The following is a 13533-nucleotide window of genomic DNA, read 5'->3' as shown; positions in this document are numbered from 1 at the left end:
CTCACTCTACAAGTCTACAAGTCTTACCCTTTATACTCTATTCTGTTACTATTCCTAATAATTAGAACTAGTAAAGTGAGTATATCTTACACAAAGCTCTTTATATTAAAGGAAATCCCTCTACAGTATATTATTCTCAAACTAATAGTCAAACTGAGTATATTAATCAAGAGATAGAATAGTATCTCTACTTGTATATTGACTATAAGTAGTCAGACTAGGCAGAATAGATTTCTATAACTAAGTTTGTATTTTACAATTGAGAACACTCTGCTACAAAGTTCTCTCTGTTCTATGTCAACTTTAGAAGACACTCTGTAGGCTTTGAATCAGTTTTGACTGAGACTAGTACATATTTAGTTAAACAATAGACTAAGCATATTAAAGATGTTTAGGAACTTGTAAAGAAAAGTCTAGACTAAGCTGCTAAAGCTATAAAGAAGTACTATAATCATTATTCAAGCCCCTCTATACAGTACAAGTTAGAAGATATAGTATGTTTAGACTCAAGAAACATAAAGACTACTAGACCTACTAAAAAGTTTAATAACAAGTAGTTTGGTCCCTTTAAGGTTGACTCAAAAGTTGGAGCTAGTGTATATAAGCTCAAACTATCTTAGAGATGGTTGATTCACTCAGTGTTCAATAAGATTCTGCTCAAACCATATGTTCCTCAAGCCTTTAATATTTAGAAGGCTCCTCCTCCTCCTCCCCTAAAACTTGTAGATAATAAGATTGAATACAAAGTCAAGACTATCCTTAACTCTCAACTCTATAAGGGAAAGCTTTAGTTCCTTGTTAAATGGGTAGGATACTAGGAAGCAACTTGACAGTCTGAAAATGACCTTACTCATACTTAGGATACTGTTAGAGATTTCTACAAAGCCCATCCTAGTGTTCTAAGACAACTGAACATTCTAAAAGGAACCTTTAGGGACTTTAACACTTTACTTAAGTAAAATAGCCCCTAGATTCAGTTGTCCAGGATGTACAACCTAAGGAGGGAGGTAATGTTAGGATTGTAGGATTAGACCTATTTCATTTTCTTTATATCTCTGTCAGTTTTGTGAAAAACCAACATTACTACTAGATTTTCATAATTCTTAACATCTCATCTATTGTTCTACAAAGTTTCATAGAGATTGTATTAGTGTTAAGTGTAGGAGAGAGCTACAGAGACACAAGGTAGTGTATACAATTACAATGTAGCTAATCTATTTCTTACTCAATATGGTAACTTGCACCTCTTTTGTGTAATGGCCTCTTAGCCTATATTCTTTAATACACAATACTCTGTTAATTCTTCCTAGCCTCTAATGTGCCTGTTGGCTTTGTAATAATTGTTCTTATTATTTCTTTAATCTTATTCTCAAGTTTCATTCCTTACTTTACTCTTGTTATTTAGTTATTATAAAAAGCAATCTGTAGATACAGTAGTTCCTTAGTTTTTTGACTCTTCTCATATTCCTACTTGTTCTCCTAGCATAAATCCTAGCTGGTAGCTTTGGGAATATAGTTGGTTTAAGGGCTGCAGGTCTACATTTACAGTATGAGAGTACTATCAACCTAGAGAACACATCTCCCCTAATATAGACATCTGTTGTAGTTTGAATTTTCCTGATGCACACTAGAATCTATGTCTACAGTAGATGAACAAGAATGTAAAGTGTGGATTTGTCTGTAAGCCAGTGTCTGGGTCACCATCTAGAGTGTGTGAGTACAACAAATTCAACTCAGCTTCTCTTTATAAAGGATATACTTATACAATGATTCAAATATATTTACACTTTGTCTACTATTTTGGATTAGGTTGATCAGATTAGAGTGTGGTAGAGTTGACTCTGACATGAGAATCTACATGTATATATAGTTGGACATTATGATTGTGTATAATTAAGTAGACAGAAGCAGATGATTCTGATTACTGAAGGGCTTTGTGAATGAGATGTAATATTACTAGACAGGTCAAATCATTACTGTTCAGAAGACAGGGGATTCAGTTTGATAATCTGTTAGTACATAGTCTAAAAGTTTTCAGTGTGTGTACCTATCAAAATTCTCAGATACTGGGGCACTGTATAAACTAGATTATCTGATTAAGCAATCACTGTCTGTAATAAATATATAAGAGACAGATATATTTCTCCAAAGTCAACTCTAAAGATATTAAGTTTGTGTTCTTTCTAAAAATTTCTGTAAGACACTTGCTCTGTTGCTCACTAATAATAATGAGAAGTCCCTATCTCATTTACTTGATAAGGCTCAAAAGAAAAGAAAACTTGAAAATAAAATTAGTATTAAAGAGTAGTAATGTGTAATTTGTAGGGAAACAAAAACCAATGCTTGAGAATTTCAAATAAGGAATCTACTGTGTTCCTTGACAAAATAAGCAGTATAATGTATTACTGTACAAGATTTCCTAAAAAGAGGGGAGCTGTGAAAGCAATTTGTCCCCCTTGCCCCTTAAAAACTTAAACTCTGAACAGTATGAACTTTATCACTTTATCAAGAGTGTCCCTACTTCCTCTTTGTCCTTTTCTCTACTAATCAGTTCCTTGTAATACTATGCACCCATACTATCTTCAGAAGCACCAGCACCATCCTGTACAAGCAACACAGATAGAAACAGTATCATTAAAACAAAAAGTCAAGAAAGTGAAGGTGAGGAAATTATTGTAAATCGCAACGAGACAAAAAATGATGACCGAGATAAGGTATTATTATGAAGAAGAAAAGAAGAGATATACTACGAATCCAACAACGCTAAGGAAGTTAAGGAAGTTTCCACTCCCTAAAGAACTCGAGATCCGAACGGACGAACTTAATCATGTAATCAATTGTTGTCCCTCCTTCCTCTTCGTCCTCTTCCGCATCATCCATTCCTCCCTGCTGCTGTGCATCAACATCACCGGTAGTAGAGATTTCCCTATCTTCCACAGGTACAGCCGTCGCACATTCTTCACTACCGAAACGAGCTGTTGGCGTCTTGGGTGTGTCCACCGCCTCCCCGAACTCCGCTCGATCTTCACCCTCTACGAGCGCAGCTTCCCTCGCAGCAAACTTAGCCGCCTCCGCATCTTCAAAATCCTCGAACTCCACTAGCGCTGTCTGTAGCGCCGTCGCGTTCATATTGACGTTAGATGAGGAGGTATCTCCATTCGCGTCTGCATCAGCGCGGAAGAAGTTCTTCCAGTCAAAATCACCCTGTTGTATGACAATATCGTCTAAGGAGCGTTTCTGATTTGCCTTGCGGAGCATAGCTTCTTCAACAGTGTATTGTGAGATGAACCGGTAGATATGGACGTCCCTAATTTGGCCAATTCGATGGGCTCTGTTGTTTGAGGAGTTAGTGATTTTAATTAATCATGAAATGGAGCACATGCCTATCTTCGCATTGCTTGTCCATTTGAGGATTGAAGTCGCTATCGTAGAATATGACTGTATCTGCACCAGTCAAACTAAATATACAGTGTTAGAGTCGTCATTAACGGTATTAATGTGCGGTGAGCACTCACTTTATGCCAACTCCACCAGAACGTGACGAGGCAATGAAAACAAAAATCCTTGGATCCGCATTAAATCGCTCGGTGATATACTGGCGATCCTCAATCTTCGTCGCTCCATCAAGTCTAAGGTAAAGATACCCGTGGTAATTCAAGAACAACTCGAGTATATCCAGTATGCGGGTCATCTGCGTGAATATCAACACACGATGTCCTCCGGCCTTTCGTTCACGAAGTAGCCAATCAAGCTCCTGGAGTTTACCACAATCGTATTGGAGAAGAGAAAGGTCAGGGAACGCGATTTGCAGTTTGACGGTAGGCTTGTGCAGCACGGCATCGAAATCCATAGGAAGGCTTTTAATGGCGCCCTCCGGTACCTCTCGTAACACCAACGCTGAGATATCTCGGGCCACGACTGCGGGAGTAGCAAATGCAAATTTCTCAATCACATCTTCCATCTCTTCCGCTCGTTGGAGATATGACTTGATCATATGGTTCGCCGGCCTGCATTCCGACATGAATTCCGTCTCACACTCGGTGGTCAGTGGATTGTAGAAGTGTTTGACCGTGTTGATGGTTTCAAGGCCAAACGCGACATGTCGGTTGCATCTCAGTTTGTTCAGATAGCTCATGTGCTGGTATCGCAAGAAGGTCGACAGACGCCGCTGATATGCATCATATTTCCTAAAGCCCTCGATTGTCCGTAAGTCTCGCGGTGGAGACTCGCCTGGCTCGGCCGCACCCAGCTCTGCAGCTAAACTTTCCTCTAGCAATCGCGTTGCGTGAGAAGCAATCAAGGACGTATTGCAGAGACGCGTGAACTGAAGACCAAGAACGTCGAGGTTGATGTGCGAAGAGCGGTCATCATCCTCAAGAAGTCTACGTCGAATCAGCAACTCTCTAATCTCGAACTCGGCGATCGCGGATTTCTCCATAGCGAAGGATGTGACAATCGGCCTCACTTCGAAAAGATCAGGATGGTTGCAGACCTTGCGTAACTGCATGAGGATGTTGGCGATCTTCTGATAGACCCCTGACTTGAGGTCTTCGCGCGTCTGGGCTCGCGACATGAACTCGTCGTAGAGAAATCGTTGCCGCTTCGACAATCTGCAGAGGACAAGATGATCGTATTTCTTGGGCAACTCTTTCTCCACGTCCTTCTTCATACGGCGAAGAAGAAATGGCCGGAGCATCTCATGGAGCTTCATCACCTGTAACTGCACTTCTTGATCTTGGAGGTTTCCTACTTCGATGGCCTTCTCCAAAGGAACTGACGGGGAAGTATATCAGATAAGTTCTCTAACCAATCGAGAAACAAGATGCTCGACGCACTTCCGAACCACTCGCTAAATTCCTTTTGATTTGCAAAGTTCGTGCCCGACATGAGGAACCGCAACAAAGCCCACAACTCTGTCAAGTTATTCTGAAGAGGTGTTCCGGTCAACAGTAACCGACGAAATGAACGGAACATAAGCAAGATATTCCATCTCTGCGACTTGAAGTTCTTGATCATATGCGCTTCGTCGAGGACCATGTAATACCAAGCCTTGCGTTTAAAGATATGCTGATCTCGGCTAGCTAACGTATAAGACGTGATACACACATTGAACCTGTACTTATTGTTCCAGCCTTGCCGAAGTTCTTTTCGCCGTTTCGTCGTGCCGTGATAACTAAGAATTTTGAATCCCGGAAGGAACTTCTTGAATTCCATCTCCCAGTTGAGCAGAACACTCGTCGGTACGATGATAAGATGTGGTCCCCAGATGCCACGATCACACGCAAGGTGTGCTAGTAAAGCAATTGTCTGAATTGTCTTACTATATGCGCCTGTGAGCAATCTAGTTCTGTGAATAAGACTAAAGTGTACAAACCCAAGACCCATCTCGTCAGCCAATATTCCGTTCGTCTCATTGTTGTACAAGGATGCAAGCCACTCCAAACCGGACTGCTGATACGGCCTAAGGTTCCCTCGAAGCAATAAGGGAGGGACGATCTTCGAACCCGGTTCCCAATTGACGTGGGTTACAGCATACGACTGTAGCTCAGGCGGGGGTTCCCACTCTGATTCGAGCTCGGACGCTGCATCCCCGCCGACGCTCTTTGCATCCTCTTCGGATTCTGTCGCTAGTTCTTCTTTCTGTGCATCGTCGCCGGGCTCAACTGCGTATTTAATATTGGCGCTTTGGGGAGTGGGCTTCGCGCCGTCAACGGTACTCCCATTCATTCCCTGAGTCAAGTCCTCCGTATCGCCAGTAGCGGTCTGTACGTCTGCTGAAGTATCACCAACATGAACATGATTGACATGACCGTTCGTCAGTTTCGGTCGTGTATCAACATCTTCCATATCGACTGGCGAGATTTGCATCGGTGAATCGTCCTCGACGGCATCAACAACAGGCTCAGTCGAGGGAAGTTCTGACGGCTTGCTTATCTGAATGGGCTTTTCCTCCGCCAACGATTCGTTATGCAAGATAACCGAATCTTGCTCTAAGCCGTTACTCATTTCCAGCATAGGAATGTCCTGTGTTTCTGGTCCAATTTCGAATCCCATGCTCAACAGCTCATCTTTATGTGCCTGGATATCTGCAAGCGAGTTCGATTCGAGTGAGGCTTTCGATGAGGAGTTGTCTTCATCGAGGAGCGGATGTATGGCTTGAAGTCGAGGTGGACTAGCGTCATGCTCGACTACCGTCTTCGAAATGCCGTTGACCTTTACAGGTACTATACGTCCCTCTAGACTCGTCTTCGATAGTGGGATGTCGCCTTCTTCGGAAGCCAAAAGTTCGATGTTTGACAACACGTTATCCATACTGTCTTCGACGTCATTGAGGGGAGCACTATAGTCAATATAGCTCTCTCCATCCTGGACGGATATGGCTTCATCCATCTCGTCCTCCATCTCAGTCACGACTTCGCTATCTCGGCTCTCGTCCCCATCCGCTTCACTCCCTTCAAGTTCCGTCTCTTCATCCTCATTTTCATCTTCTTCATCAAATTCTTCGTCATTATCCACGCTCACAGATCCCGACCTCACGAGCTCCAACTGCTGCCTCTCAAGTATCTGGCCGCTCTGATCCAGAATCTCATCAAGGTGTAATCTCCCACGACGAGCCTCTTCCGCCTCGAGAGCCACCCTCATCTGCTCACGCACATGAAACACCGCTTTCTTCCATTCAGCAATTACAAATCGTAAGATTGACTTCGCCAAGGCACGTAACCGACGTTCTTCCTGCACCTGTTCACGTTCCAAATCCTTTCTCAGCAGGTCCCAATGTGCATGTAACCTGGTATGCACAACTGATGCTAGAGCACCACCATGCCCGAACCGATGTCGTGAAATTGTATTTCGAGCGGCAATTACATCTTTGACGACGATGGACCAGATATCGGAAGGTTGGTGTGTTGGCGTAGAGGTACCGTTAAGGCCACCGAAGCCGCGAACCGGAAATCGGCCTCTCTTTCTTAACTCGTCTATCCTATTCAGAATGCGGGCATCTCGCCTTGCAGCAGCCTCTAATTCAGAGGAACTGTAGCTTTTCCCGTCGATCTCAACATATGAGTTTAAGAGCGCAGGTAAGGAATAGTTGAACAGCGGAGGGTTTGGTCTTTGGCGGGGAGAAGATAGGTTTCTTGGTGGTGGTCGAACAATAAGCTTTATACGTTTGATGGTAGGGCGAGGCAGAGGTGTAGAATTTGTCGGAAGTGCCTTTCCCGGAAGACTCTTCCCGGACGTTGTTGGGCGGGTTTCTGCAGGTGATGACAACTTTGCAGATGATGACTGTCCCGCAACGCGAAGCTGTCGGTGTGATTTAACGTCGTTCATCGATACCTTTCGCTTTTTCGATGGTTGGGAAACGTCGGACCCCTCGGAACGTAAAGAACTTCGAGTCGGTCTACCGGATACCATAGCAGTGCTTGCGGAAGCAAGGTCCGTGGAAGTCGATAGTGAACGCGACTTGCGGGAAGATACTTCCGAAAGACTACTCCCGGCTTTTAATCGCCCTCGTGGTCTAAATCCTGTATGACATACAGTTATAGATTCGAGACCGCCTTCCCCGTCCAAAGAAGCTTCTGCACCAGGAGCGACATCCACCGCCTTTCTTTTCCCCTGGGCTTTTGCACTTATATGGCTCTCAGTACCATTCATAGTGACAGGTCTTACGGCTTTCTTTTGCTTTCCTTTCATTGATGCAACACGCGAAGGCGCCTGGTCGCCCCGCTTTAAAGACGCGCCCGGTGAAAGGGGCGTACTCACGACAGATGAAGGCTCAGACAATTGTGCCAAAGCCGATATACGGTCGGTCTGAGCACGCCTCGTCGTCCGGGATGGTCCCGAAGTTGGCATGAATCGCATTAAGTCATGGCTATCTTTAAACTATTGTATGTGGTATTAGTATTTGTCGCGTGATGAGTAACTCTTCGGACTCACCCGTTGAAATTCGTTTGTGTGATCGTCTTTCGCAACCTTTGACACAGTCAGCCTCATATAGTTGTGGCATGAAAGGAACATACCTCGGGGTTGTAGAACAGCATCAGACCATAGTTCTCAAGTTGGAACTGCTCCCGAATCTGCGAACCAAGTGTTAGCGATTGGGCAAGAATAGCAGAAAGCGAACGGTGCGCACGAGACCGTCATGTCTAGCTAAGATCTTCCCTAACTCCTTCTGCTTATCCTGTATCAAGGTCTCGCGTTCCGATGCAAGAATGTCAGGCGTCATGTCCGACATGCGTGAAAGCCGCGCTGCCTGCGCGACATCAGTCGCAGTCGATTTCGCCCTTGCGCGCACCATTCCAAATGTACCCGGTCAGGCCAGGCTACCATGTAGGACAAAGGGTCAATTATAATCCCCCGTAATAGCAAACAAAGTAAGAAGCAGCCGAGAATCAGGAGTGTGCGCCGTGAAAGCCGAGGATAATCGCCTGGACACGTATAAAGGCCGTTCTTGCTAAATTTTCAACGGTTTTGCGCCGTTCTTGTCTCCCCGAAACACGATGGTGACAATGTGAAGAGTAGGAGGTCGATGGACACCGCAGCGAGGACGGGTTGTTGTGGTCGCTGACAGGAAAGCATATCGAGTTTTCAGTGTGAGTTTGTAGGTTGCCAAAACTGGCGTTCGACACGCGCGTCACAACTCATTCAGTCTTTCTCCTTCTGACTGGTGCAACCACCACAGAAAATTGAAATGTCTGCTTTGACCAATCTCACGGCCGTTCTGGTCCTTTATTCTCTTTCTGAACGGGCGATCCTCTCGTGAAGACTTCCTTTGTTGTTTCACGCTTGATGGTAAAACAATAGGATTCAGTAATGAATTCGTTGTGGTCAGAAATCCAATGTTAATTTTGCGCTAGACGAGTAACTGGTACATGCGTGCGGTTCTAATTACAGTCTCATCGAGGCTACATTGCTTATGCTGTTCCGTGCAGTCATTGATTGCTAGACTTCCTGAATAGTAAGCATCCACCTCGATCTGAATCTTCCCATTGCTCAGATTACCCAGGTCAAGACTGCAACGAATAATACACTGGTTTGAGATATGGAACAGTAGTACCTTTGGTGTAGACATCTCACGAATACCAAACATGGAATTGTATCTTGTTTCTTAAGTTACGTTTCTTTTCTTTATTTCGAAAAAGACTCAACTTTCACATTTATACTCCTTCCCTGTCTCTTTCAGCTAGATTGTGACACATATTAACATTGCTACATCATTGACCAGAGAAAATGATCTATGACAGGACCAGAAAGAGAGGGAGTAACAAGCCTGGAAAGGGGAAATTTCGAAATTCGGAGTCATGTGTACTATATCACACGATTGTGTCTCTGACACTAGAGATCGACTGTTGTCCCGACACCAGTGCTATGAATATCCGATGCTTTTTACAGACTACCTACGCGATCAGGCTCATTTCTATTGTCCACACGTTGAAAGCGGTCAAGAAAATTCCTCCAACCTGAAAGCGACGGACATTGAGCAAATTGTCGATTGAACGGAAGCCCACGGAAGCTTGCTGCGATGCGAACTTAGTTGACGCACTCATCGGCATTTCTGAGACGTTTTTGGGTCAGGAAGCCCTATCAAGCTAAATGGAAACTTTCAGAAGCTTTACCGGAGACAAAGCAGAAGTTGCGAGGTCATCGAAGGAGAGGTGGACGTGAATACGACATTTAAATTCAAAGATGGAAGCTAAATTTTCTAATATTTTTATTCATATCTAGGTCCGTGCGTTCCTAGATGAAGGACCTCTAGCGACGTTAAGAATAATCATGGCAGAACTCAATTCCCCGATTATAATTCACCGTAAACGCACACCATCTGAAATGTTTCAGGCGGTGGTGGACTATAAGATCTCGACATCCAATGGTGAGAAAGCACTGGTCGAGGCTATCAGTCCATGTGTTTTTGAGGAAGGTGAGAGGGAGGAAGTACCTCAAGTTAAACGTGCCAAGCTTTAGGATAAACTTGGATCAGCCGACAGAACCGAATGAACAGAAAGTGATGCATAAGGTTGGTGCAATGCAGTTACATGTAAAGGACTGCTAAATCATCTCATTAGAGGTATGCCTTTATATGGGCTCACAAGAAGCGCGGTGGCTTGTGCTGACTTGTCATACGAAATGGGTTTTCTTCCGACTTCGTAGTCGCGGTGTAGGCGTGGTGCCGTTCCTCACTTACTCGGCCGTCGAACAGCGAGAATAATACCAGACCATTCCGTGCATTATTGGGGGTGATGCTAGCCGTTGTAATGAATATCAATGCTTCATCCAACGTTGGCATGTAGGCTCGGCTTGTTGAAGTCCCAGAGGATGAAGAGCCTGCACCACTCGTTCAAGATACCTCGTGTCTACAGTCTAGGACGGCAATCCATTAGTGCAGCACGTGAGTCATTTCTTTTTCTGTCGAACAATACGCAATTATGTAACCAAACTCTAGTCAACTATATGAATGCAATTGTTCACAAAAATGAACGTGTAATACCAGGAAATATTGCTAGATAGCTTGTACACGAGATGAGTCAAATGCGCGTTACATTAGATGGATGATATTCGGCTGTAAACCCACCTATAAGTGCTTGTAATTACGTAATCTTTCTGGTTATCTTGTAATAGTAATACTGAGACATACGGCAAGACATATGACCAGCAGAGAGACAGGTTACTTGCTTCTAACATCCACCGTGAGTTAGGTTATTCCATTAAAGTGCGTTAACTCACGCACCAAATTTTTGAGCTCAACAAGGCCCCAAAGGATGGTCCAACGGCTTTACTCCAGGCTTTACTCCCTGAAGCAGCTAGCCACCATTCCTAAGTCATGCGCATGTCACATGGTCGTGCCAGTAGCCACGGTCTTTTTGCCTGTCTGAGTCCTCGAGCCTGTCTAAACCTTCTGGTATCATGACGTCTCTCAGAGACTATCTTCGCGACCATGCTAAATTCTACTGTCCGCCCGTTGCACCTCCGAGTCACCGGTCGGAATTCACTGCCGTGACTGATATAGAGGTAGAGGTAGTGTTGTCTCGCTTGGACTCGCATTACACAGTAATAGAAGCTCGCCGCGATGCACAGTTGGTCGATGCACTTATCAATGCTCTTAATGAGCTTGGCAAAAACCCTATACCAAAGTATATCGAAGGGGAGTTTGAGTGGTTGTATAGCTCTGACATGCAGGGGATTTGTGACGTTAGAAGGAAGCCGAATGTAAGTTCCATCCTTTGTTGCGAAGCTCCTTTTCATAATTTAACAATTTCCAGGCCAAATTAAAGTTTTCGATGAGACATCTGAACCTTTTACGCTCGATCATGATCTCTCTGGGTCACCCCATTGGAATTGGCAATAAACACGAAGCCCCAGGTGTCGGGACTAAGGTAGACATTCTGTTATCCACAAGGGAAGACAAGAAGGCTCTAGTCGATATTAAGGCACTAGATGTCTTTGACTTGGCCGCGGAAGATCTTTCTGAGCTGTCCCATGCCGAAGTCGGTCTCTACATACCATTGGATTTGCAGACACCCGAGACAGGAATGAAAGTCATTATCAAGGTCTGTGTGAGTCAAGGACACCCAAGAATTCTATTATTGAATCAATCCACTCAGGTATTTTTGTACATGGAATTGTTCGGCGAAGAGTGGCTTGGATTGACGTGCTACACGAAATGGGTGTTCTTCCGACTGCACAGTCGTGGTGTGGGCGAATTACCATATATCACATATTCGACTGTCGAAAAACTAGACAACACCAGGGCGTTCCGTGCATCACTTGGGATGTTACTAGCTATTGCAAGGGAAATTGATGTTCCCTCCAACGCTGACATGAATGGGCGGCTTCGGCCAATTCCAGCAACAAAAGAACCTTCTGATACATCCACACTGCCAGAGCAGCGGTATTCATCTTTTAAAGGTGGAGCCCAAGTGACAAATTCTGAGCCGCCACTCACTCGATCCCAAAAGAAATGCGACAATTCATCAACTTTGTCTTCTTATTTCCTTGTAAGAATTTTGGAATTTCGGCTGCGTTGCTTTCTTAAATTCTTTATTAAGCCTTTTTCAGGTCACGTGGTCACCAAAAACCTTTCAGCATAGGCGGTGGCTTGAATTTCGCGCTGTGGACACCAACGATTTTCCGGCTTTGGGCAACGACCATGTTCGACTCTGTGTACTGGGATGTGCTGGACGTGGTTCGACTGGGATTGTCTACGAAGCGATTTCTGAAGGCGACGAACTCGAGGGAGCTTCCGAACCTCGAAGATACGCAATAAAAACAGTCGGGAAAGGTGAAACACTCGAAGAAGAGAGTTGTGCCAAGCGTCTTTTCAAAGAGCTCGATGTATATCGCCGTATCGCTCAGAGGTCTTCGGGGCCTGTCAAGGCTATACCGCAGTTTTACGGACTATTCGAGACAAGCCAAACATGGGCATTACTTATGGATTACGAAGGGAATGTACTCAAGCATGACGGGGAGTGGTCAGAACTATCGCCAACTGAGAAGTGAGAATAGCATCATTAGCACCTATACAGTCTCAAAAAAAAACTTACCAAATTTATAGACAAGATCTGTACGATGCCTTATCGACACTGCACGGATTAGGGATTTATCATTGTGACTTCGAGCCCCGGAATGTTGTCCGATGCAGCGACGGATCACTCAAAATCATTGACTTCACGTCGAGCTATTTTCATAAGTGTCGTGGTGATGTCAGTATTTTACTCCTAAGCTATTCCCGATTTCTCACAAATGGTTAGCAGGATTGTTCAGAATTGAAGAAAATAAGAAAGACGTTCTGTCTTCCGTGATCTGTCAGGCTAAATTATAGATTTCGCTCACGCATATAATTATTTTATCATTATATTAGCGTCACGGGACAGAAAGGGAATGCATATCAGTAGGCAGACATAGTTTCATACATTAAGGTGTTGTCAATGTGCAACCCTTTTATCATTAGTAACTTGGTCTAGCTTGCAGAGTAAGAAGAGCTGATTCCTCAATTGCATGAAACCTACTGGTTACAACAAACGTATCTACCCATACTATATTGCACTCCACATTAAAGCGTTTTGCTACTACTTATTGTCCCTTCTTTTCCTCCAACCCTGTGTAGATCTAGCTTGAATCTACTATATTATCTACATCTGGAGATATTCTCAAGTCTGCACATTTCCTAACTTGAAGAATATGAAAGTGTCAAGAGAGCAAATGTGGCTGAATTAATATGTCTTGAGGGTGTGGCATGTAAGGGGCACATCAGGAAAAAGTCTTAAGGCTTATATTAGCTTATAAACATATAAATTATATAAATTTTCTAAAAAATATAAAAGACCATATATCCAACCTCTCAAAATGAGAAAATTATAAAAGGCTATGTAAGATACAAAAAGGTATGTACAAATTGTTAATATGAATAAGGTTTATAAGTGTTGACAATATGTAAACAAACTTATATCCAACCTCCTAAAATGAAAAGATATTAAAAGAACTTTGTATTTTAACAAGAGTAATATAGTTTTATAATGTATACAATCTAATGTAAAGTTTTAA

At 43.6% G+C, this 13533-nt stretch overlaps 3 protein-coding genes across 3 annotated transcripts; 2 read left to right on the top strand and 1 right to left on the bottom strand.

Moving 5' to 3' along the window:
* Positions 1–2614: 2614 nt before the first annotated feature.
* On the bottom strand, positions 2615–8543 carry FOMMEDRAFT_16586 (uncharacterized protein). Its single transcript, XM_007261984.1, has 8 exons — positions 8129–8543; positions 8016–8072; positions 7933–7968; positions 5375–7878; positions 4836–5320; positions 3516–4773; positions 3384–3458; positions 2615–3331 (listed from the first exon to the last, which is right to left on the bottom strand). The coding sequence occupies exons 1-8, from the start codon at positions 8291–8293 to the stop codon at positions 2773–2775; spliced, it is 5139 nt and encodes a 1712-aa protein (XP_007262046.1). The 5' UTR covers positions 8294–8543; the 3' UTR covers positions 2615–2772.
* Positions 8544–8675: 132 nt separating this feature from the next.
* On the top strand, positions 8676–10482 carry FOMMEDRAFT_16584 (uncharacterized protein). The gene is made up of 5 exons (XM_007261983.1): positions 8676–8953; positions 9002–9656; positions 9721–10009; positions 10142–10381; positions 10436–10482. Exon 3 carries the CDS (start codon positions 9769–9771, stop codon positions 9955–9957), a length of 189 nt encoding a protein of 62 aa, XP_007262045.1. The 5' UTR covers positions 8676–8953; positions 9002–9656; positions 9721–9768; the 3' UTR covers positions 9958–10009; positions 10142–10381; positions 10436–10482.
* A 414-nt stretch (positions 10483–10896) lies between these two features.
* On the top strand, positions 10897–12740 carry FOMMEDRAFT_150768 (uncharacterized protein; the record flags this gene model as incomplete). Its single annotated transcript, XM_007261982.1, has 5 exons — positions 10897–11199; positions 11253–11540; positions 11595–11987; positions 12049–12485; positions 12545–12740. The coding sequence occupies 5 exons, from the start codon at positions 10897–10899 to the stop codon at positions 12738–12740; spliced, it is 1617 nt and encodes a 538-aa protein (XP_007262044.1).
* Positions 12741–13533: the final 793 nt, after the last annotated feature.

Source organism: Fomitiporia mediterranea (genome assembly GCF_000271605.1).
Source record: "Fomitiporia mediterranea MF3/22 unplaced genomic scaffold FOMMEscaffold_1, whole genome shotgun sequence".
NCBI lineage: Eukaryota > Fungi > Basidiomycota > Agaricomycetes > Hymenochaetales > Hymenochaetaceae > Fomitiporia > Fomitiporia mediterranea.
Note: the sequence above shows the minus strand (reverse complement) of the source record. Positions and strands in the feature narration are given on the sequence as shown.